Source organism: Scleropages formosus, chromosome 6 (assembly GCF_900964775.1).
Source record: "Scleropages formosus chromosome 6, fSclFor1.1, whole genome shotgun sequence".
Classification (NCBI taxonomy): Eukaryota; Metazoa; Chordata; class Actinopteri; order Osteoglossiformes; family Osteoglossidae; genus Scleropages; species Scleropages formosus.
Window position 1 is genome coordinate 27,650,592 of NC_041811.1, and position 22,567 is coordinate 27,673,158.

At 39.9% G+C, this 22,567-nt stretch overlaps 1 protein-coding gene across 14 annotated transcripts in view; it reads left to right on the top strand.

Annotated features, from left to right (window-relative positions):
* tcf4 (transcription factor 4) overlaps positions 1-15,640 on the top strand; it is a 142,207-nt gene extending 126,567 nt beyond the window's left edge. For 6 of the 14 annotated variants that reach the window (XM_018752112.2, XM_018752122.2, XM_018752083.2 and 3 more), the window contains 5 exons: positions 3,423-3,558; positions 6,637-6,799; positions 7,608-7,837; positions 8,346-8,478; positions 10,605-15,640. In XM_018752112.2, the coding sequence (XP_018607628.1) occupies positions 3,423-3,558; positions 6,637-6,799; positions 7,608-7,837; positions 8,346-8,478; positions 10,605-10,653 (711 nt within the window). In that variant the 3' untranslated portion in view covers positions 10,654-15,640. Of the gene's footprint in view, positions 1-3,422; positions 3,559-6,636; positions 6,800-7,607; positions 7,838-8,345; positions 8,512-10,604 lie in introns of all 14 variants that reach the window. The other 8 variants (XM_018752140.2, XM_018752159.2, XM_018752186.2 and 5 more) reach the window with 3 other exon arrangements.
* Positions 15,641-22,567: the final 6,927 nt, after the last annotated feature.

A 22,567-nucleotide genomic window follows, 5' to 3' on the forward strand; every position in this document is an offset into this window, starting at 1 on the left:
ACTGGGGAAAGCGAAGTCTCAAGTTGGATCGCGGTATGAGAACAATGATCCCAGCACTTGGCGGAGATCAGAGAAAACAGTTTTAGCCAAATTAAACTTCCCCTTCTCAATTGGCTTGACACAACAGCAAGGAAATTGAGTTTAACACTCACCCCTTATGCCGTGACCACCTCAATTGTAACCTCAGTTTGGGTCTTGACACCTCAGATAAATACCGTATTGTGCAAAGTCCGCTCAACTTCCACCATTAAGGCCAAAGAGGAAGTCAATTTGTTCCAAATACTCGTGAGTAATACAAACAATTCTTTTAAAGAGAGCCTCATTTGTTATAGTGCTTTTGTACCATGGTTTCAATTGTTTGTTGAGGATAGCCATTTTTAGACCCGCAAACAGATCATCCTGTTACATCAAACTGATGGATGGTTTTATCACTATGGTTTTAAATAGACCTACAGCAACAGTTGTCAGATAATTTTGAGTGTAATGAAAATATGCTTTTGTTCTTTAACTTTAAATCCAAAACAATTGTATATTGTCCATATCTCAGCAGAGATGAGTAATATTCTAATGTTATAATGTGTCAAATTTGCAAATATGGTCACATAAGGACTTATTTAGGATTCAGTTAGAAGGTCAAGGTAGTTATGCAGTAGACATTTTAGTAACTTGTCATTTTTATTTATATTTGCATATATTTCTTTGAATGTAAGAGGCAGTTTCACCATGCTTTACAAAGGTACAGCAGTTCACAGATGTAATAACTGTAAAGTCGTAACAGTAGATAACTAACTGGCATCTTTGCTAATGCCGAGAGGGGAAAAGTAATGGGAAATTTTCAGGCTTTTTGGGTGCGTCATCTAGACACACCCAACAAGTGAATCCTCTTAGATTTGTGGCTAACACAGCGTGTTTTTCGGTGAGATTTTTGCATGTTTTTACAAGCAAGTTTTCATAGTGCTGCACAGTGTATTTACAGTGAACCAAAAAGCGAAACCTTACCCATCATTCTTACTGCATGCGGTGAATTTGTAGGGGACAAACTTGAAGTACTGTAGGAAATTTAAAAAAAAAAAAACTTTAATTAATAGTTATATAAGTGGGATATCTTAATCTGTTTTTCATTTGGCAATATTACTGCTTATGTCATGTAATATCATTCCATTTGGTAATTACCTTGTGATGTTTGATCTTATGTTTATCACATTCACAGTGACCTATCGCAATCACAGCAATACTTTCAGAAAATAAAATTGTTAATTCCCAACTTTAAAATAAAAAGCTTTTACTACTGTGAAATATACATCTTGTTAGCCTTTTTAACCAACTTTACATTTGTGCCATTTCTAAAAAAAAACAGAAAAAAAAGAAAAAACTGTTTTTACATGGACAAAATCTGTTCGGCATTAATATAGTTTATTTGTATTTTATCATAAATTTTCTCAGTCTTTTTACAAACAATTTGACATTCATGTTCCTATTAATATAATATACAGTAGTATTGTTTGTTTAATATTGATTCATAGGCCACCATAAAGTATTAAATAAATTATCGTAATTTTGTATCATCTAAATGGGTATTATTCATTATTTTGTTCTTTTATGGTTGTTCACAAATGGAAGCATTCTCATAAGGTTCTGATTTGAATGTATAGTTCTCAAGTATGTCATCGCCTGTCAAGGTGCTCTGCGTGCATTCTTTACCCTCACTTTTTTCCAGCTGAACTAAACTCTGAAACAGTGCCCTTTGTTGGAAGGCCCTATCAGCGAAAAGGAGCCTGTGTTCAATCATTCTCACTGGTACGGGGGTCGTTTTGTCGATGTGCTCTGTGGCATGTAAACATGGCTGTCCATCGACTGGCAGCGAGCGCCATCGTGTTGCTGTTGACGTAGAGCCTGCAGAGCAGAGGCGAGGTGTCGCTTTGGGGCCGGCTTTGGGCACAGATCTGCACTCTGGGTCAGAGCTGCTAACCAGCAACGAGCAAAATCCACACGATGTAGGACTAAGAGTCACAGAATCAGCAGTTTGCAAGGAAAGGAAATTAATATGAAATGTCACCCATATACCTTGATGCTCAATTTATTTCACGCATGTTTTACTTATTCCTTTTTTTGTGTATAACTTGTTGTTATTGTTGCTGAAATCAATTTTGTATTAGTGCAAATGAAAACGGTGATGTTTGTATAGCCATTTGTATAGCGGTAATTTTTTTTTTTTCCTTGTCTTTCTGAGCCGAAAACGAGCCCGGGACACCACAATGTCAGAAACGCACACTGGGTCCCTGCCATCGTCCCTTTCTGTTCTGCTCCAGGAAGTTGCTGGAGATAATGCAGTTCTGCACTTGACCCAGAAAACTTTGCATTTCCTTGCAGCATAATCAGTCTACCACAGGCGGATGAAGCGCCATCTTCCTGATTAACAATGGCAAGGATGACAGGGTACATTGGGAACCATATCCCAAGCGTGCCCGAATTGTGAGCTCATATTATGATACTAATTTAGTTAGTTTTTAAATATAAAACCTTTATTAAATATGTACGCCTGTCCTTATATCCATAGCCAGGATGGTGCCATTTTGCATTTGGGGGCTACGCTGTGATGAAAGACAAGCAAACAAATGCCGGCTTGGAACGTGCTGCCTGTTCCTGCAAAGCCCGTCGACATTTTCTGATATTTGCATCAAGCAGGGAGGCGGCACTGACATCGCAGGCTGTGCTGTCAAAGGCTTAGCTGGAATTACAGGCAGGGAGAGAAGAAAAATGGCAGGTCCTCGAATTGTATCCCTAAAATGAAAAAAAAAAAAAAAAATTTAAAATTGTGCCAAATCGCAATTCCTGCCGGAGCTCCTGATTCCGTCGGGGGAATTAGGAAGCCCACAATTAAACATATGGGCATTAAGATAATTGTCAGTTCTGTTGGCGGACATGATAGAAGACAGATGGATGTGAATCAGTGCGCTCCACCGAGGCACCCTGGGAGATCATTTTGTATTTTACCTGCCTGAGCAGCTCCTCTGTGTTTGTCACTACTGGAAGATGGGAAATGGAGGTAGCTGGGGCTCTCTCCGTGAAGCGCAGAGGGAGGCTGCCCTCTGCAGGTCAGCTCCAGCACTGCTGTAAACGGGGGTAAAACATACCATGTTCCCAAAGTTCGGAGCAAAGGATCTAGCGGTGTGTACGTGCTGGAGCAGGGAATCTCACAGTTTCGTAGTCACTGGCCTGTTTTGGATGATATCGGAATTTTTCTCGAAGCCCCTTTCAGTTTTTGCTTTAAGTTATGTGTGAAAACATGGTAGTGTACTCTTGTATATATCTATCCATTTCCTTTCTACTTCCATTACTCTCCATGATTTGCACGGTTGTTACAAATGGAAAAAGCATGTTTGACTCCTTAGATGACCTCTGAGATCTGGGATTGTCTGCAGGTCGGTGCACATCGCGAGGATGGAGTTGGCTTGCGCAGCAGCCATCCAATCGTGCCAAACCAAGTGCCAGTCCCTCAGCTTCCTGTGCAGTCTGCAACGTCGCCAGATTTGAGCCAGCCGCCTGATCCATACCGTGGTGAGTTGGGTACGGGGGCGCACCCTGTTTAGCATCCTAGTAAAAGGCCTCTGTCATCATTTCAGTCTCTTTCATGCACATTGGCGGTTGACCTCCATCAAAAACGTCTGTATGAGCTGTAAATACAAAATTCCGTCAGTCAGTTTTACTACGGACGTGTACGCTCAGCCCTCATGTAACGGGATCCCATGCAAGAAAAATCCTTACCAAAGTATATGCTCTTTTTCATACTTCTAGTTTACAGTTCAGTACAACATTTTTCATGTTATGCTGTCAGTTTGCTTCCATACATGTACAGTGTGCAGTAAAACCACGTATGCATGGAGTCTGCCCTGCATAGGCGATTCTCCACACCGTCTCTAGTCAGCTTACAGTGCTTTACCCATTTATACACCTTTTTTTTCAGATTTTTACTAGAGCCAGTGAGGGCTGTACTAATTTTTTGTAACGGGACTGGGATTTGAACCCAGCTCCTTCAAGTGCAAGGCGGCAGCTCTAGCCACCATGCCACCTGCTGCTACTACCAAGTGCCCCTCATAGCATAGTGTCCACACGCTTTGCAGAGGGGAAGGCGGAGGCAGTAATTTAGTAAATTTTATTTCAGTTTTCCTGTAAACATCTGCGAGTCAAATTATCCAAATAATGATAATCCATTCAGAGTGTACCCTCTTTTACACCCTCTGGACCATGTTGATCGTTTTTAACAATTATTTGTTATCAATAATGTCAACAAGCAGTTATTGATAATAATTTAAAAGACAAAAAGACAGTACAACCAAGAAAAAATAATAATTTTGTCACAAATGTTATAAAATTTATTAGTGTTTCTGACACCAGTATAAATTAAATTAAAATATGTTTTATTCTGGTATTTAAAAGAAATTTTCGGTGACATACTTCTTGTCTGAGAAGTGATTATTTGTTTCTCTGTAAGCAATAATGGCAGTCTGATACCCCCTCAGTGAGAATTTGTGTAACAGTGGGATTTCACAGAACGAATGAAGCCTGTTTTGAGAGTACTTGTTGGATGCTGCTACTCACTGTATAAAATAGATATTTAACAGCTTTATAATGAGGTAAATAAGCCATGCCAATAGAAAATGGGGGGGAAAGAAAAAATATTTCCTACCAAATGGACCATATGCTACCTACACTCTCCTAAATTTAATGTACAAGTAATTGTAATTAAGTAACACAAGATTATCTTTAAATTTGAATATGCAAAAAGGAAATTACATTTGACCTGTACAAGAAACCAAATTTGCTTCAGGCAGGTTTGAATGGGCAAACGTTTCTGAAAATTATTTCCTTGGCACGAGGTCCTGTCGAGGTCCAAGCCAACTGCGTAATGAGGTGTTGAGTACCGTAAAGGAAATTTGGAAATGAAGTTATGATCTTATAGAATGAGTTAAAGGGAGCTGGAAATGAAGAAATTGCCTCCAACTATAAAACCTATTATTGCTCAGTTTACAGCCAGAAACAAATAGAACGTAGAATCGGAGCATATTTATGGTTTCTGACACAAGATTTTCCCAGTTTTTGCTCCAGCGTGCTAAAGTTTAATTTCCAGCAAGATCAACTTAATTTGCTGGTACAGAAAAGATTTGCACAATGCTGGCGAGACAATGAACATGTTTTAGCCGTTTATTAACTTAATATCATTGCCAGTGATACCGGAATACCCAGGTGTTAGCCTGTTGAACTGAACAGTGGCAGAACCTTTTGGAAATACAGGGCGTTTTAACCTGCCGTGTACAGTATACACACCACTCGCGAGACTCTACTTATGTGTAATATTTTTAGGCCATAGCGACAGCTACCCACAGTTACTGTGACATTTTAATTCGGAAGCTGATTTAGGCTTCTTTAGGTGTGTCTTAGTAATGCTTTTATATGCGCTGGCCGGTTGAAACAGAACTTGTTGTTCCTCTTGAAAATGCTGGGTTTAGCGCTCCGAACCGAGAAAATCGATGGTCATCCATTACTCTCCCAGGTCGAGGTGGAGAACGCATTATCCCACACAGACCGGATCAGCAGCTCCTCCGCTGCCCAGGGACCGGTCATCCTTCATTCTTGCCGGCCTGTCCTGTGCCGCTCTCCATATCTTCCAGGCTCACTCACGCTTAGTAGGCAGTGAGCCTCTCCAACTTTCACAGGGTCCTTCATGAAACAGATAAAACAAATCAAAAAAGAAAAAGACAAATCAAGTGTGCGGGATGTACTGTATATAACGCGTCAGATGTGAGGTTTTATTTAGGCTGAGGGGAAGAGAAGTCGGGCCCGTACTTTGGACGGGGCTTTTCAGACCTGCAGTGGGCATAAACAAACTGCCAATTGTACGAGCAACTGGGAAGGAGAGCTGGCGCTTTGAATGCAAACCAGCCTGTTAAACACGACAATAAAAGCAGTGACATTTAGATATGTCCCTTTTCTAGTCCAGGCTGACAGCTTCTTCTTATGAGCGTGGGGCACAGACTCTTTTTTTTTTTTTTTTTTTGTCGCAGACTTGGCCCAGGCAGCCTGAGAGTAAAGTGGAACAAAGGGGCCAGTGTTGTCTGGGAAGAACGGCGGCATGTGGGGCCTTGTTCTCACCCCAACCTCCACCCAGTTAAACCTCTTATTGTGTCCGGGCTAACCCCTTACTTTTCACCCTCCCTACCTCGTACAAAGCGTAGACGTCGACTATACGGTATTCCAGACGTTTTGACCGCGCGCACAAATAATCACAAATCCCCTCGTACGTAATGGTGTGTGCCACTGTTTGTTTTTACCAGTGGTATCCTGCCTTTGACCTGGTTTGGTACATTCAGTAAAAGGTGTCCCTGAAATTTCCCTGCTGCTTGAAAAACATTAATACTTTTAATATGTTTTCTGTCTTCTGAATACAACTTATTTTCTTTCTCTGCATAACCCATACGGCAGACTGCAAAAATGTCAACGTCTTTTGGCTTCTAGTTGCAGGGCGCAGCGATCCATAGTCCATTCTGTCCAAGATTTTGTTTAGTCCCCCTGTCCTCACTCTTCTGTCCCCTTTTTTTTTTGTCTCTTATGTCCTGCCTCCTTGTCTCGCCTCTACAGCCCTTTCCACTGGACTCCAGGGCCAGAGCACCTCGTCGGTGAGCTCTGAGATCAAGTCGGAGGATGAGGGAGACGAGAACTTGCAGGACGCCAAGTCCCTCGAGGGCAAGAAAGAGGACAACGATTCCAAGGACCTCAAGCCAATTGATAGGTCAAGATCTAGGTAACAGTATCGATAGCGCTCGCTTCATTTAACTCCTTCGCTGGATTTTTATGAAGTGAACGGTGTGCTTTGAGAGGCAGCTAAATTGTAACACTCGGTAAACCCACATCAAAACTAACACAAATACACCCTTGCGCATTTCCAAAGTGATATTAATCTGAAATGATGACTTTCAGTCCACACGCTGTACTGCACAAAATACCTCACTTCAGACAGCAGGACTCACTTGGCATTGACTTGCATGTTTGCTTCCTAAGACAGATGTATAAATATAAGACATTTCTAACAAATCACAAGACAAACCTGTTCAGCCACATTAGCACCTGGAGTGTCCTTCCACATACAGTCATAGCAGAGCTTCCTTGAAGCCGGGGTTGTACCGCAGTCCTTCCATGGTTTTGGGCCTGGTTTTAGCTGCCTCTCACACGAGTGTAGAGAACCATCCAAATTCTCAAAGTGCACAATGTGTGCCTCATCCCAGGATAAACTCTCCGTGCTCTCAGGGTTTATAGCTTTGCACCTGGAATGACCAATCCGACCCATTTCGGCAAGTTGTGTTTTTTTTTTTTTTCTTCCCCCATGGTAACAATGCTGCGATGACGGGACTAGGAATTGCAACTATGTAAAAGTTGATGGTGGAAAGAATCCCAGCTATGTGTTTATTGTATTTCCCGTAATAATAGCTATAATTATGAAGCAGTATTCTAATTAAAATTATCCTGCACAGTATATATGTACATTGTGGTCCTTACCAATATTTGTTGCTTCCCCCCATCTCCAACATGTATGTGTGTTCCCCTCCCTGTAGCAATAACGACGATGAGGACCTGTCCCCCGAGCAGAAGATTGAGCGGGAGAGGGAGCGCAGGATGGCCAACAACGCCCGGGAGCGTTTGCGTGTGCGAGACATCAATGAGGCCTTCAAGGAGCTGGGCCGCATGGTGCAGCTGCATCTGAAGAGCGACAAGCCGCAGACCAAGCTGCTGATCCTCCATCAGGCCGTGGCCGTCATCCTCAGCCTGGAACAGCAAGTGCGCGGTCAGTGTCTGTGCCACTCCTTATATCTCTGAGTAATACGTCTTGCTGAGAAAGCTCGTAGACATTGCGCCTTAGCTCTCGGTAGTTTCTATGAATCGCTTCATCCCCTCCGTGTATATTCACAATGCTTAATTAAAATGTACACCCTCTTCAAGGTTAAACTGGGTGTTTCAATTCTCCGTCTATGTTACTTCTATACATTGTGACTTTAATGAGGTTGATTGCGAAAAAGGAAGTGTAAACAACAGTGCAATATTGTAAATATGTCCCGATAGCAGTATCCTCTATATTCCACTGGATGGCAGTGTCTAAGTTTTGAAGTGGAATGCCTTTTTAGAAGAAGAAAATAAATATTTAATTCAGTAAGACTACGTAGTTGTGTTTCTAAAAAAATCCAGATAACTTTTTATGCAATTGTTGTTGTTAGTATTATTATTATTATTATTATTATATATGTGAATATGCTCCTAGACCAGACCTGAACAGGGCAACTATCTGCTTATTTCAGAGAGAAACTTGAACCCCAAGGCAGCTTGCCTGAAGAGGAGGGAGGAAGAGAAGGTGTCATCGGATGGGCCGCCCCTCTCTCTGGCCGGGGCCCACCATAGCATGGGCGATGGAACCAATCCCATGGGACAAATGTAAAAAAAAAAAAAAAAAGACACCCATAAATGGTCAGAATATTTCACTTTCCAACTAATCTGCTGTTTTACATGTGTACCACAAACAAACTGAAAGCAAAGCAAAATTTTTAGGGATTATAAGGGGCAGCAGGACACATAGCAGTTGTAGCTGCCACCTCTGGACTCCGAGGTTGCAGGTTCAAATCCTACCTCCTGCTATAACACCCTTGATCAGGGTACTTACCTTGAATTGCTTCAGTAGAAATTACCCAACTGTATAAATGGGTAAATAATTGTTGGTAGCTTACCATTGTAAATCACTTTGGGGGAAAAGCATCAGCTAAATGTAAGTTTAAAAACAACTAATTGCTCCACTAAAAAAAAAAATTGGTTCTGCAGTATGTGTGAATACTTTTAATATGTTTTGTGTTCACCTATTTCCCGAACAAAGTCCAAACTGAACAGTAAAACAAATTTGTGATCCCACAAAATTTCCCCCTACAAATGTATAACTAATGGCATTAATGATATATCAGTAATAACTCGCTAAAACCCCATGATACCACAAAGTTTTTAACCACTGGGTACATTGTGACAACAGATTGGCAGTAAGTGTATAATGTGTCTTGAGTTTCACTGCACATCTAGATCTTGCCTTCATTTACGTCTATAGTAGACACTTTCTTGGTGACTTATGTATTATGCATTTTTTCAGTTTTTTTTTTTTTTTTTAAATTGAAGTACCTTGCACTAGAATACACATTACATTATTTCTGTAAATATTATTCAATACCCATAATTATGTGTCAGTATCCACAATCCTGACTGCCTTGCACACATAAAAATATCAACGTTTTGTTAAAATGTTCACATATAATAATAAGCGAGGAGGTGTGGTGGTGCAGTGGGTTTAGCCTGTACCTGCTCTTTAGTGGGTCTGGGGTTCGAGTCCCGCTTGGGGTGCCTTCTGACGGACTAGCGTCCTGTCCTTGGTGTGTCCCCTCCCCCTCCGGCCTTACGCCCTGTGTTGCCGGGTTAGGTTCCGGCTCACCGTGACCCCCGCTCGGGACAAGCGGTTTCAGCCTGTGTGTATAATAATAAACACAGTACTGCAGTTGTATAGAACTTTCTCCATGGTTTCAGTTAATTCAGCAACCACATTATTTACACATTTAATGAAGCTTTTATTATAAATATTTCCATACAGTCAAAATTGTAACGTGGTTTGACCAGTGTTTTTGTCCCAGCAGTTTTACAGGAGGGACCACTGTAGAAATAAAACTTTCCACTTTCCTATTAAATGTGAACATCCCCACTTTTTTGTCTGTGTTATGGCTGTAACAAAGGTTGTAGTGCTTGTGGTGATGTCGGAGCACACACACGTAAGGGGTAAGGTTCAGAGAAAACCACATTCCTTGTATGTTCTGGTATGCTATCTTATCACAGTACAGACATATCTTTAATATAATGGAATACACAAGGTATGTGACTTGTGAATACGAAGCTTTCATTTTCTGAAGATTAGAGACCTCTAAACTGCTGGTCAGCCTGAGATAGTGTACTTGCAGTCAGCAGAAAAGAGGGAAAAATAAAACAGTGAGATTAACAGGAGGTCAGATTGGTCAGAAGACTCAGTCTTCTCTTCCAAGGTTTCTCTTTATGGAAGGACAGTTAGGTGTCTAGTGACGATGTTATAAATAGCTCTTTAAATTGACGTAAAAGTCTTTCTTTGTGTTGAATGTCCAGGAGGGGTGGGCATCCACTAGCACATGGATACTCAGAGGTTTTTTTTTTCCCCGTTGCTGTTCGGTTGGGAGTTTTTTATTTTTTATTTTATTTATTTATTTTTTTTCCTTTCCTCTGTGGCCAGTTTTCGTATCTACAGCTTTAATAACTAATAGAGTTACTTTAGTAATTTAATGTACTGTATAGCAAACCTTTTATTTGTATTATGTCTCTGATCCTTTGTTCAGCGCTCTGTGTCGCTGTGTGGGAAGAGCGCTCTGTAAAAATAAATTGGATTGAATTGAATTAATTTTGCTGCAAGATCATTCACTTGGCTATCAATGACATGTGGAAGATTTATTAATTTATTACATTTACATTATTAGTAATGTTATTGACGCCGGTATTTTTCTCCTCAGGTCCAAGTTGCCGGAGTTCATCAAAATGATGAGCGACCAGTTCCTTTGACGTTATCCTTTTCCCAATCAGTCAACCAACCAACCAACCAACCAACCAACCAACCAACCAACCAACCATCCAGCCAACATGTTTTCCCCCTGCCCTGTCTTGTGTTGAGATAACTGCCAATGTGCAGTGGCTAAGGAAACAGACACAGAGATCCTGCTTCTTATGAGAATTCCCTGTTTAAAAAATATTGAGACAAGAGAAAGTGCAACTTGATGGAAGACTCTCCAAACATATCATTAGGAATGTGGTAACAAAATTCCAGAGCTGACGCAAGCAGCCCGCTGACTGAGTGGCAATCTTCTCCACACTGTGGAACACTTGCAGTTGTGCCTGAACTCCTCTTGGACGTATAAATGAGAACAGATATGTGTGTGTATATATATTAAAAAAAAAAAAAAAAAAATCAATCTCTAGGTCTTGAGGGGAGGGGGAATGAAAAGAAAAACAGATTTAGAATTTCAAGAAATTGTAAAACCTGCAATAATGAAAAAGTGTACTTCTAAACAGTAAAACAGAGATAACATTTATTTGGGGTTCTGGATGGCTAGTGTGGCTGCGTACTGGAGAAGAAAGTTTAAAAAAAAAAAATAAAAAAAAAAAAAATTAAACCAGCAAAATGTCCTGACGATGACTTTAGTGAATTCATTGGCCATTCCTTTACTTGGGTAGAGCAGATGGACCTTTTGAGCAAATGGGAGGCTGACGCTAATGTTATTAAATGTCACTTCATGGCTAGAGGCTGCTTAATGGTAATAAAAAAGGAACAAATGGGCTTTCGAGGATGCAGACCGAGGGCTTTAGTTTGTCAGGTGGAGGGATGTGGGGGTTCACGGTGAGTCCTTAAACACCGGGACGCAAGCTCCTACACGGGCAGCTGTGCTGCGCGCGGAGCGGGAGCGGCCGAGAGCTAGCGGTTCATCACGTTCCTCTTTCAGTCTTACCCGGGTCCTGCCACTTTACTCCCATCCCCACTGCCCTGGTACTCCCATTCCTGACCCCCCCCCCCCCCCACACCCAGAGATGCAACTTTAACATGCTACACTTCTACCAATGTGCCTTTTAGAGTTCATATCATTACAAGTGCGAGGAGGACATTAACAGAACTTTTTAGGATGCAAGCTTAGGGAATTGTTAGTCATTAGGTCTATGCAGTCAGGTTTTTTACGACCTGGAATTTAAAAAAGTAAAAAGGAAAAAAAAGTATTTTTTGGATAAATTGTATTTAATGTACTGTATGCTTATATGTAATTAGAAGGCGTGTCACTGAACTGAACGGCCCTGTTTTGACTAAATTAACGTCACCGTTCCCCAACCCCCCTCACAAGTTGCAGCCTGTGTCAATAGCGAGCGACACGACTTTTATCGAGCGTTGTATTATAGCCGTTAGCTTTTTATGAATATTGGCTTTTCTGTGAGCCACTGTAGTCTTCAGTACAAGTGTGTGGTTGTATGTGTAAAACAGATTCTCTTTTTTTATGTTTATCATATTCTTTGTTCTGGTTTCTCTGTCAAGCATCCAAACCACGCAACTCTGCAATACAGCAGCAGCCTGTGGTTTAACGACACAATCAACATGAGGCACTGAAACTGGAAAAGAATCTTTTAAGAAAATCTATATAAATATATATATATAAATGTAGGAATATATACAGTATATAAGGATGGCGAGGTTTTCAGTCGAGAAGTCGTCGGGGGGAATGAATCATTCTGTCAGATGTTGGCAGAAGCAGGTAAAAGGCACTTCAGTGTTACTTTTGAAGAGACTTTGCTTGTAAGAACCTCTGATGTGCCGTTGACAGCACATTGACTGTATGGCATCCTCCACAGGACAAAAGGGACCGGAGTTCCATCTGCTCCACTCACTCCTAATCAGCTGTCAAGGAAACACAGACATTTGTAAATTGTATGCAACAAATGCAAACTTACCATTATTTTGAAATTGTGTATGTAAAAGTTATATTTTTACATGTAGACTGTTGTTATTTTGTGTTTAGAAATATGTTGTATCGGTTTTTGTTAAAGATGAAAAAAATAATTCAGTGTGTGTTGAAATGTGTCACATTGAAAATGTGGTGAAGTCAAAAGCTTCAAAATTAATTCTTTTTTAAATGTTATGTTTATATTTCTGGGAGCATTTTTTCAGGGCGGGAAGGGGGTGGGGGGTTCAAAAGCAGAACAAAATAAGGTATAAACTTTTGATTCATGCTCCATGCTCATTACATTGCCATTTTAATTGTATTTGCAGAGAGAAATTTGTAAATAGTCATACCACACAGGGTTCATGCAGTTCTGGTTGGGTGATGATGTACTTACAGAAGAGACACGGGAATGGATAAATTGTATTATAAGAACTGTAATCCTATACTGTAGGTCATTTTTGCCGGGTGCCAAAAGCAGTGTTTAATGGCATTAATATGTGTAGAGGCTCTGCTCGCAGCTCAAAGTGTAATGTGCACTTTGTTGAACGACTCAATGACAGAAGAGGGTTAAATCTACATGCCATGGTGTTTGACCTTAACCTTGAGTTACAGTGTATTTAAAACGTTTTTCTTAATTATGTTTTTAACACTTTCGGTGACTTCTGAACTAAAAATGTTCTGTAACTGATGAATACAATGACTCTTCCTTAAATCATTCTGTCAAAGTTAAGGATACAGGCAGTAGTGGGATGGAAGTTGGGTCTTAGTCTCACACGGTGATAGCGGATTACTCTTAAACGAAGGTGCTTAATTAATTGGCTAGGCATGGGGATCGAGCTTTGTTTTTATCTTGGCAGAACACTTTTGACCATGGCAATACCAAAAAACATAGTTTTGTTGAATTTTGCATAAACTGGAAGAAAACAAAAAAATGCTATACAATTGATGGAAAAATTAAACATTGTCTTGAATTGTTTTTCTCTGGATGATTGTGGCTAAATGCTGAAACCGAGTAGCTCCCCAAGTAATTTGGCCATTTTTCTTTTCGTTTTACTGTACAGTAGTATTGGGAAATCAAGCATTTCAGTTTTTGGCTTCTCATCATTGTGACTCTCATGAAGAGCAATGTCACGGTTATTTTCCTCGGCTGGTTGCATAAACCATCATGCATTCGTCTAAAAATTAATATTTAGCCATGAGATTTTGTATGTACATTTCACTGGAATATTGGCATCACAGTAACATTTGTTTTGATAAGGGTTACTTTTATTCTTGTGTGAGTAAGTTGAGGGTTTCTGTAAGAAGCATTTGTTCATTTGCTATCAGCAACAAGGATTCAGGAGCACAAGACACATACAGGAAATCAAAGCTGATATTGGGTAATTTACAGCACACAAAGGAATTGAAAATCTGATTGGTTAAAATATTTAGTTTCCTTGAGTTTCTGTGCTAAATGCAAATTTTTAAATTTTATTGAACAATCATATGGTTCTCTTTGCTTATGAGGATGAATGCAAAACATTACGTAAGGATTAAAAGTCTAATACTTTACACCCACTGCCAGAGAAAGCCATTCTATTAATCTTACAGATAAATCTATATAAAACATGTTGGTTGTGACACAAACTATTTCTTATTGTGTATTACTCAGCAAAATGTGTTAATACTAACAACCAATATACTATTAATATGCATTGTAGATTAACAGAATGATAATGTTAACTGATCCATACCATTTTTCACTAATGAAATACTCTAAAATACTCACTAATAAAATGTTACAGATCGGAGACAAAGTTCCATTTGTCTTCAGTTTAGCTACAATAAACAGAAATGCCTATAAACTATTGATGAAGGATGCAATTTGTACTTATCTAGTCTTCCTTGTTGTTTTAGATTTCTTTGCAGGACTGAATTTATTTTTTCTTCCATAAATGTGGGTGGAGAGATTTGGACCTAGATTTTACAATTTGATTGACTAAACTGATTGCGGTGGGCAAAAAATTAATTTTAATGCTTTGTCTCCATCCTAAATTAACAAGCACAAATTGTATAGACTGACAGTTAATTGACTGGGAAGTATATAGTAATATATATGTACAAATCACAAAGTATAATAGAAATTAACTGAAGGCACCATGGCTTCTAGACCTACTTCTTTAATTTGGGCAACCATTTTTTTTCTTATGCATTTTAATTCATCCTTGTGCAGTGCTGGTTTCAACATGTTCATTTCAAAGTATTATAGACATATGTAATAGTGAAAATATATGACCTGTGGCCTTTTTCATTCTTCTTGTTACTTGTGATGCAATTAAGTGAAGAAAAAATAAGCAGAGAATTACCATGTATCAGTGCCTGGCTTTTTGTTATAAAGCTTCCTTTGTCTAGTGCTCTTTTGCTATGAAATAGACTAGTGCACCCTATTATAGAAAACAAAAAACCTAAATTTAAAACAAAATATATTTGGCTTATTTTTTGCAGGGGCAATCCTTTTATACCAGGAATATTGAGGAAATAAGAAAAAAAAAGTCAGATTCTGAATATTCCACTTTGTAGATTTTTGGAATCATTCAAAGTAAAAGTTTGTTACTTTATTTTACTATTTAAAGATTTTATTTTACCATGTGTTACTGAGACGAAACTGTATGGTGTTTTCCGTGATGGGCCGCAGTCTGCCGTGGGGGTCTCATCCGTACCTACAGCAGTGATTAAAAATGATTTAAAGTAAATAACAGTTACACTTTCTTTCCAACGTGTGGCTGAGTGCCTCAAGCCTTTTTTCATGTAATTTGATGTTTTTTTGTTGTTTATTTTTGTTTTCCTTTCTTCTTAATTTTATTTTTTTTGTTGTATTTTTTATTTTGTTTACGTTATAATTATTATTATAATTATTGTTATTGTTATTACTTTTTCAGGTTAGAGTAAGTGTCCAAACAGGTTGTGTGCTGGAGTTTCTCTTCAAGCCAGCTCATTGTAGGCCATTGCCTGTTTTTCATCTGTAGTTATTCAATGAAGTCATGTACATGACCGTTCTGTAGCAATAAATGTGCCATTTTTATAACCTACTGCTTTCACGGCTCTTGTTTCATTTATCCCTTTATCTGTAGGAACATTGTCAGTAACTGCTCATGTGAACAAGGTTACATTGACAGTTTTTATTTGAAATATCAAAAACCCTTCATGGAAAGTTTAGCAGTAACATTCACCATTGGGCAACAATGTCGAGACAAGACAACATGAATGCTATGCAGGGAGGGAGAGTTTACAAAACAGATACTCAAGTGACATTAAGTAATGGCTTATTGATCAAAGTATGCAAATGTGGGGTTTAATGTCATTCAATTCAATAGTATTGATTTAATCCAATTACTAATTCCCATTGTGACATTCAAAAAAATTGTTGATTTTTCCCAGGCAAATCCATATAATCCCTCCCTCAGAATTTGAGAGAGATGTCTCAATTATGTTAAAAAGCCCATATATTTCATACAGTTGGAAACGCTTATCTTTTAGGAAAAACTTGAATGTATTCCAGCAAAGTTGTGTGATAATGTGGGGAGGGTGTTTATGAACAAACTGCAAACAAAACTTTTGAAACTGATTTTAAACTTTGTGTTTTATTTAGGGAGGCACAGCAGGTTTGGCCAGGGCCTGCTCTATGGTGGGTCTGGGGTTCGAGACCTGCTTCGGGTGCCTTGCCGCGGAATGGCGTCCCGTCTTGGATGTGTCCCCTCCCCCTCCAGCCTTGCGCCCTGTGTTGCCTGGTTAGGCTCCGGTTCGCGTGCGTGCGTGCATGTTTTATTTATTTAAAATGATCCCCAATAGATTATAGCAAATTTCAGTCTATTCTTCATCAGCCATGAGTCATTGCCTTTTCCTGCTACAGGCACATGTAGATAGTAATGAGTAACGAGTAAGTACATTTACTTTTCTAAACTGCCCTTTGTGTGTTACATGCACACACTATGGACAATTTAGAGTCATGGATCCACCTGAAACACATGTCTTTGGACTGTGGGAAGGAAACGGAGCACCCAGAGGAAACCCACATGAACACAAGGAGAACGTAAAAACTTGAGTAGGGTTGAGTGGCGATCAAACACGCACCTTTAAGTGCTGTCCAGGCACTATGAGACACTAGTGTTAGGTAATTGTACTGGAGCAATCTGACACAAATTCCTTGCTCATAGTCTTTCCCTGCCTTGTAAAGGTACTGTGTCCCTGAAAAACCCTCCATAAGGTGAATTCTCATAATTCAAAGACATAATTACCATTCGTTTCAATAGCAGAAATTTGTATTTGTTCCTGGCCCCCAAAATCAATACCTATTTATGCTGAAATATCAAATCCCATTAAAATTAACAATTGCTTCAATAGTTAACATTAGTTATTGTAACACAATGTAATAGTGTTGATACAGTAAATACAAGTAAATGCCAAAGGAGGGAGTTGAATTCTCATAAGTGAAAAGGGCTTGTGTCAGTATAAGACTATGTAAATAGAAGTGTGGACTGAACTTGAAGTCCATGTTCTTAACTGCTACATTTCCTGCTTCCCTAGATGTTACGAGCATTCAGTCAGCATAGTTTAAAAAAGAAAACAACTAATAAAATATCAAATGTGAAAAAAATTGATAAATGTAAACAAAAGCAGTCTTTATAGTATTTAAGTTAGATCTTCTGGTTCACAAATCATCCCTCTCATGCCTATGCTTTTTCATGTGTTCTCCACATAGTTTTCCACATTCTTCAGGTGAATTCTAAGTGATTCAGCAACTCCTTTCTGTATTCAGACTGATGAGCTTTGTAAGATTGGAAAGAGATGATATGGCGGTTACAGCTTTCAAATAGTATATTATTCCTGGTTTCCTTTTGTTTTGTACCAACTGATTGTATCCACTGGAAACGCTGACAAAGATCCTACCTTAATTTACAGGGAAAAATGGAAAAAAAAAAGTCCAACATCACAATCTTATTTGCATTTTGTATGTTACGAAATACATGAACAAGAAAGAGCACATCATACTTTTAAGGAACTCAGGTTAGTACAATTAAACTCACCAAACAGGAATGTGAAAGGAAGTAGATTGAAACTGAATCACAGAGACAGTGAAAGGTATGTATGATTTATGGATTTAGAACATGGAAAAAGATGACATTTCCTTACCTCATCCTTCCTTAGAGACTTTTTTGTATTGACTCTCTCACAGAAGTGTATGCAATATATGTGAAAATGAGTCATGGACCAAGCAGAACAAATTGCACAAGGAAGAAGACTTAGACTATTACGCATTTTCGGCCTTAAGCGGGAGATTTTCAGCCACTTCAGCTGAAATAAGCCAATCTAATAACTTCAGTTCGGGAGTTTATTAAGAGAGTCTATATCACAGGTGCTCTTCAAAAGCAGTTATGGATAATAAAACTGAAATTACACAAACATTTAAATGTATCTTGTTTTTTAGAATATGCAGACACTGGAAAGTTATGAAGATTGCTTTTTTATCCTCATCTCTTAATAGCTTTGTTGACATAATAACTTTGACAGAAGGCCACCTCACCTTCGATCCTAAGATGTAGTCAGGCACTGATAAAAGATTTTTTTTTTAGAACTTGCAGGAGGGCAGCACTCAGGGACAATGGCTGGTCACACTTGCTGTAATGCCTGAATGTAAAATGGCTCAATCGCAGATGGACCACTTGAACAAAGGATCCATGAGCAAGTAGCAAATTCTCTGAAATATACATTAGTCATCACCTGAGTCATCGAGTGCATTAGGTAATTTGATGTTGTTGGGCCAATGCACATGTAAAGCTGTCAATTCTATACATTACTTCAGAAGGTCACTGCCAGATACCTGTGTCATCAGCAGTGAAAAGAAGACTCTGGGAAGATGGCCTTAGGCGTAGAGTTCCAAAGAAAAAGCCATGTGTGAAACTTACAAATAAAACAGTTAAAATGGGAAAAAGAATACAGACATTGGACAGTAGATGACTGGAAAAGAGAAGTGTGGACAAAGGAGTCAAAGTTTTCATCGCTGTAGCTGACACTGGTATTTGACGTGTACTATTTTACGGAAGCAGTCAAGTGACCTGTAAGGCATTTGTTTCTCAAACTACAGTCTGATGTACTTATCCTCTTCTGCAGTTGTGCATTTGGGCCTTTCAAATCTTTTTCTATCCTGTTCGGATCCAGTTTGCCCTCTTCTCTCAAGACAATAGTGGGCTCTTTCTTATGAAATCTTCAGTTTCTTGACAATTTGATATATGGAAGAACATTCATTTCGCAAAACAACAATTGACCGACATGTTTGAGAAAGCCGTTTCAGTTCGGCCATTGTTGAACCCAGACATGAATTAGGAATTCCAGTGCCTTGCAAGCAAAGGGAAGACAATTTAGTTACTTTCTTAGACAGAAAAGGAGGTTTTAGTTGTGCAAACACAGTTATAAAGGGTTCTCTGCCATCAGGACCATTGCCATTAGAGTTTACCATTAAGACATTGGAGTAATGGCTGCTGAACATAGGGCTTTGCGGTCATATATGAATAAGATATAAATCAGTCATTTCAAGCAGTGATAACCATTTGCAACATTAGTTAAGATGTCTTGGATATATTTAATGGTTGGTAAAGAAGTATCAATTATTTCAAAAACATGCAAATTTTTGCATGAATCCAAACTTTTGAACATTAGTGTAAAGGGAAAAAAAGCATGTTTTCTGTATTTTAGTGACTATTGACTCAGCCAAGTAAAATCTTTTTCTCAATGTCTTTCCAGTAAGTTTGACAGGATGGATAAGGTCTGATTTACTGACTCTAGCAATATTGGCTCAAAGTAGGCACCAACAAATTGCTACCACTTGAGGAATGTTAGGTGTGTTTCTTGGCTGTTTGTTCCCCATTGTTTTGATAAAATGGAAATGTCACTCAGTTTCAGCATGTTCCAGTGTGAGTGACTTTGTCAGCTACCACACCATGCCTCCTACGATGAAATATCAGGCATGTTCAGTCTTGAAATGTATTGCCAGCATACATCAAACTGAGAACCAAAAAGTCCCAGTCACAGCATAACGGTTTTGAAATAAAAACAAAACTAATACGATTGTTGGCTTAAGTCAGTTGGTGAGGAAAATTGTTTCAGTTTCTTCTTATGAAAGAAATAGTGCTTCAGGGAAATTATGTATGTGGTAGATATTAATATGGAAACTCCCTGTCAACCTCAAGATTTAACAGAATGAGTTGACCAAGGCCTAAAGCAGAAATGTTCCATATATTTATAAAAATATTTAAGATGAACTAAAGGATCAGAGTTGTACTGTTTGTTAATTGATCAATGGGAGATATTTGTATGTGTGCCATTGTGTTCCTGTTAAAAAAAATCCTGCTGTTTCCTCCCACTAGGGGTATGATGGTGCCACAGGTTTAGCTGCTGCCCGCTGTGTGGCGGATCAGGGGTTCGCGTCCTGCTTGGTGCCTTGCAATGGAATGGCATCCCGTCCAAGGTTTACCCTTGTGCCCTGTGTCGCCAGGAAGGCTCCGACTTGCCGTGACCCTGCTTAAAACAAGCGGTTGTTGATGATGGATGGATGCCCCCCACCATCCATTATCCCCTCACAAGTATGTACATTAATTCCTTTTACTTACTCTTTTCTTCAAAGTAATGGAAAACTAAGGTTTGTAAAAATTCCTTGTCTGAAAGTAATGGGTGGAGACACATTAATGAGTTGTCAAAAAAAAAAAAAACCGCAGTTGTTTTACCGAGTCATAATCTGGGTTCTTACTGACATTTACGTCCGTGCCTTGCACTTTCGAAGTTTAACACTCCCGAGTTCCACTCATCACTGCCAGTTTCACTAAACACTAGTATTAGCCAGTGATGACCAGAGATCACACAACAGACACAATCAACAGAGAACTGTATGTCTCTAAGCACACACACACACATTTTCAGAACCGCTTGTCCCATACGGGGTCACGGGGAACCGGAGCCTACCCGGTAACACAGGGCGTAAGGCCAGAGGGGGAGGGGACACACCCAGGACGGGACGCCAGTCCATCGCAAGGCACCCCAAGCGGGACTTGAACCCCAGACCCACAGGAGAGCAGGACTGCGGTCCAACCCACTGCGCCACCGCACCCCGTGTTGTCTCTAAGCATCTTTTTAGTAAATTTTTTATTGAACGATTACAATCCAACAACAGATCTCAGTAAGGGTTGACCACAGGGCATGCCGAAAGATATGTGACGTTTCCCTCCCACACACACACACACACACACACACACACACACACACACACACACACACACACACACACACACACACATTTTCTGAACCGCTTGTCCCATACGGGGTCGCGGGGAACCGGAGCCTACCCGGTAACAAGGGCGCAAGGCCGGAGGGGAAGGGGACACACCCAGGATGGGACGCCAGTCCGTCGCAAGGCACCCCGAGCGGGACTCGAACCCCAGACCCACCAGAGAGGAGGACCCGGTCCGTAAAGTTGCCCAAAATTCCTGAAATTGAACACATTTGGAAAAAATTTTCAGTAATAATTGACCATGGAGCATTTAGTGAGATATGCAAAGTTGCCCAAAGTTCCTACAAACGAGCAAGTTTGGAATGCGGATGTTTGTGCCATTCCACTCCCACCCCCTCAGTTCCCATTTCTACCCCTGACTGCATGTTCAGCATCCCTGCAGTTTTGATGCTGTGGAGCAATGAAGTTCAGGCGTCCCGAAAGCGAACGAACAGGATGACTGAAGCTAAGCTTGGCCCTCGCTTTTCTGGGTACCTAAAATAGAGGAGAACCTCCCAGGTAGCACTCATACAGCTCTTATGTAAGTGGCTCTGAGGCCAGATTCCAGAGTTTACCAGTAAATGTCATGGTTTAGTAATACTTTTCATGGTTTGAAAGAAACTGTACCCATAGCCTAATGGAGCACAGAAGGAATTTTTTAATTTAGCAAAATCCTGGGAAAGGTTTATTTTGTTTGTTCTCAAGAAAAGTAAGCTGCTTTACCCTTTTTTTCATGACTCCTTGTTGCTTCAACCGGGAAATTTATTAATGGGGCTTAGATGTTCCGGTCAGACTTGAGTTATATTAATAAATAAACGAATTCCTGGCATAGTTACGTTCCACGACATAAAAGCAAATGGCCAAACATGGTAGAAAAAAAGGCATTCAAGTGTGTGTGTGTGTGGGTGCAGGGCAGGGCGTCCTTGGTTACTTTGCCCAATACGCTGCTACCGTGCTGTACTGCTACTCGTACCGTACTTACTGTGGTGGTACTGTACTGTACTGTTCCAGTACACTGTTTACCGTATTCACCACGGTACTGTCGCGCTGAGTGGGAATTTCGTCGTAAAATAGTACCTCAGTGAGTGAGAAGCTTCGCGGGGAGGAAAAGGTGAGGTACCGTGTGTCTTTAAATTAATGTTTCTCATCCAGCGCGCGATAGTGAAAGGTAACGATATTATCACCAAGATGTCAGCATCACTTTTATTGCAGCTGCAGTAGTGTGCCGTGTGCGTGTACCGTGTGTGAGCTGTGTGGTACTGGGTCTGGGTCCGAAGTCAAGTGGGCTGCGCTCCCTCGTCAGCGCAGCGCTCGCGCGCCCCACAGATGGGCGGGAAATGAAAATATTTTACGAGTCTTTCTAGTATGTTCTATCTATCTATCTATCTATCTATCTATCTATCTATCTATCTATTTATCTATTTTAACATCCTGTCTACATCGGTTTATTCTACACATTGATTGATTGTCACAAAGTTCAGTAAATTCTCATATTCTGTACTTTCCACTTCTCTCCGGTGTAAACATCCATTGAAAAATTGCAGTGGGTTAAACTTAACATTATTATTATGGGCACCGGTCTCTTTTTGAAGGCACTCTAGTTCTGCACCTGTTTTGAAAAGCTTAAACTTGTTTTTACTGATTTGGCCTTACAAATGGGAGAGTTGTTGTCGGCTCCCACTTCTGGGCTGAGAAATAC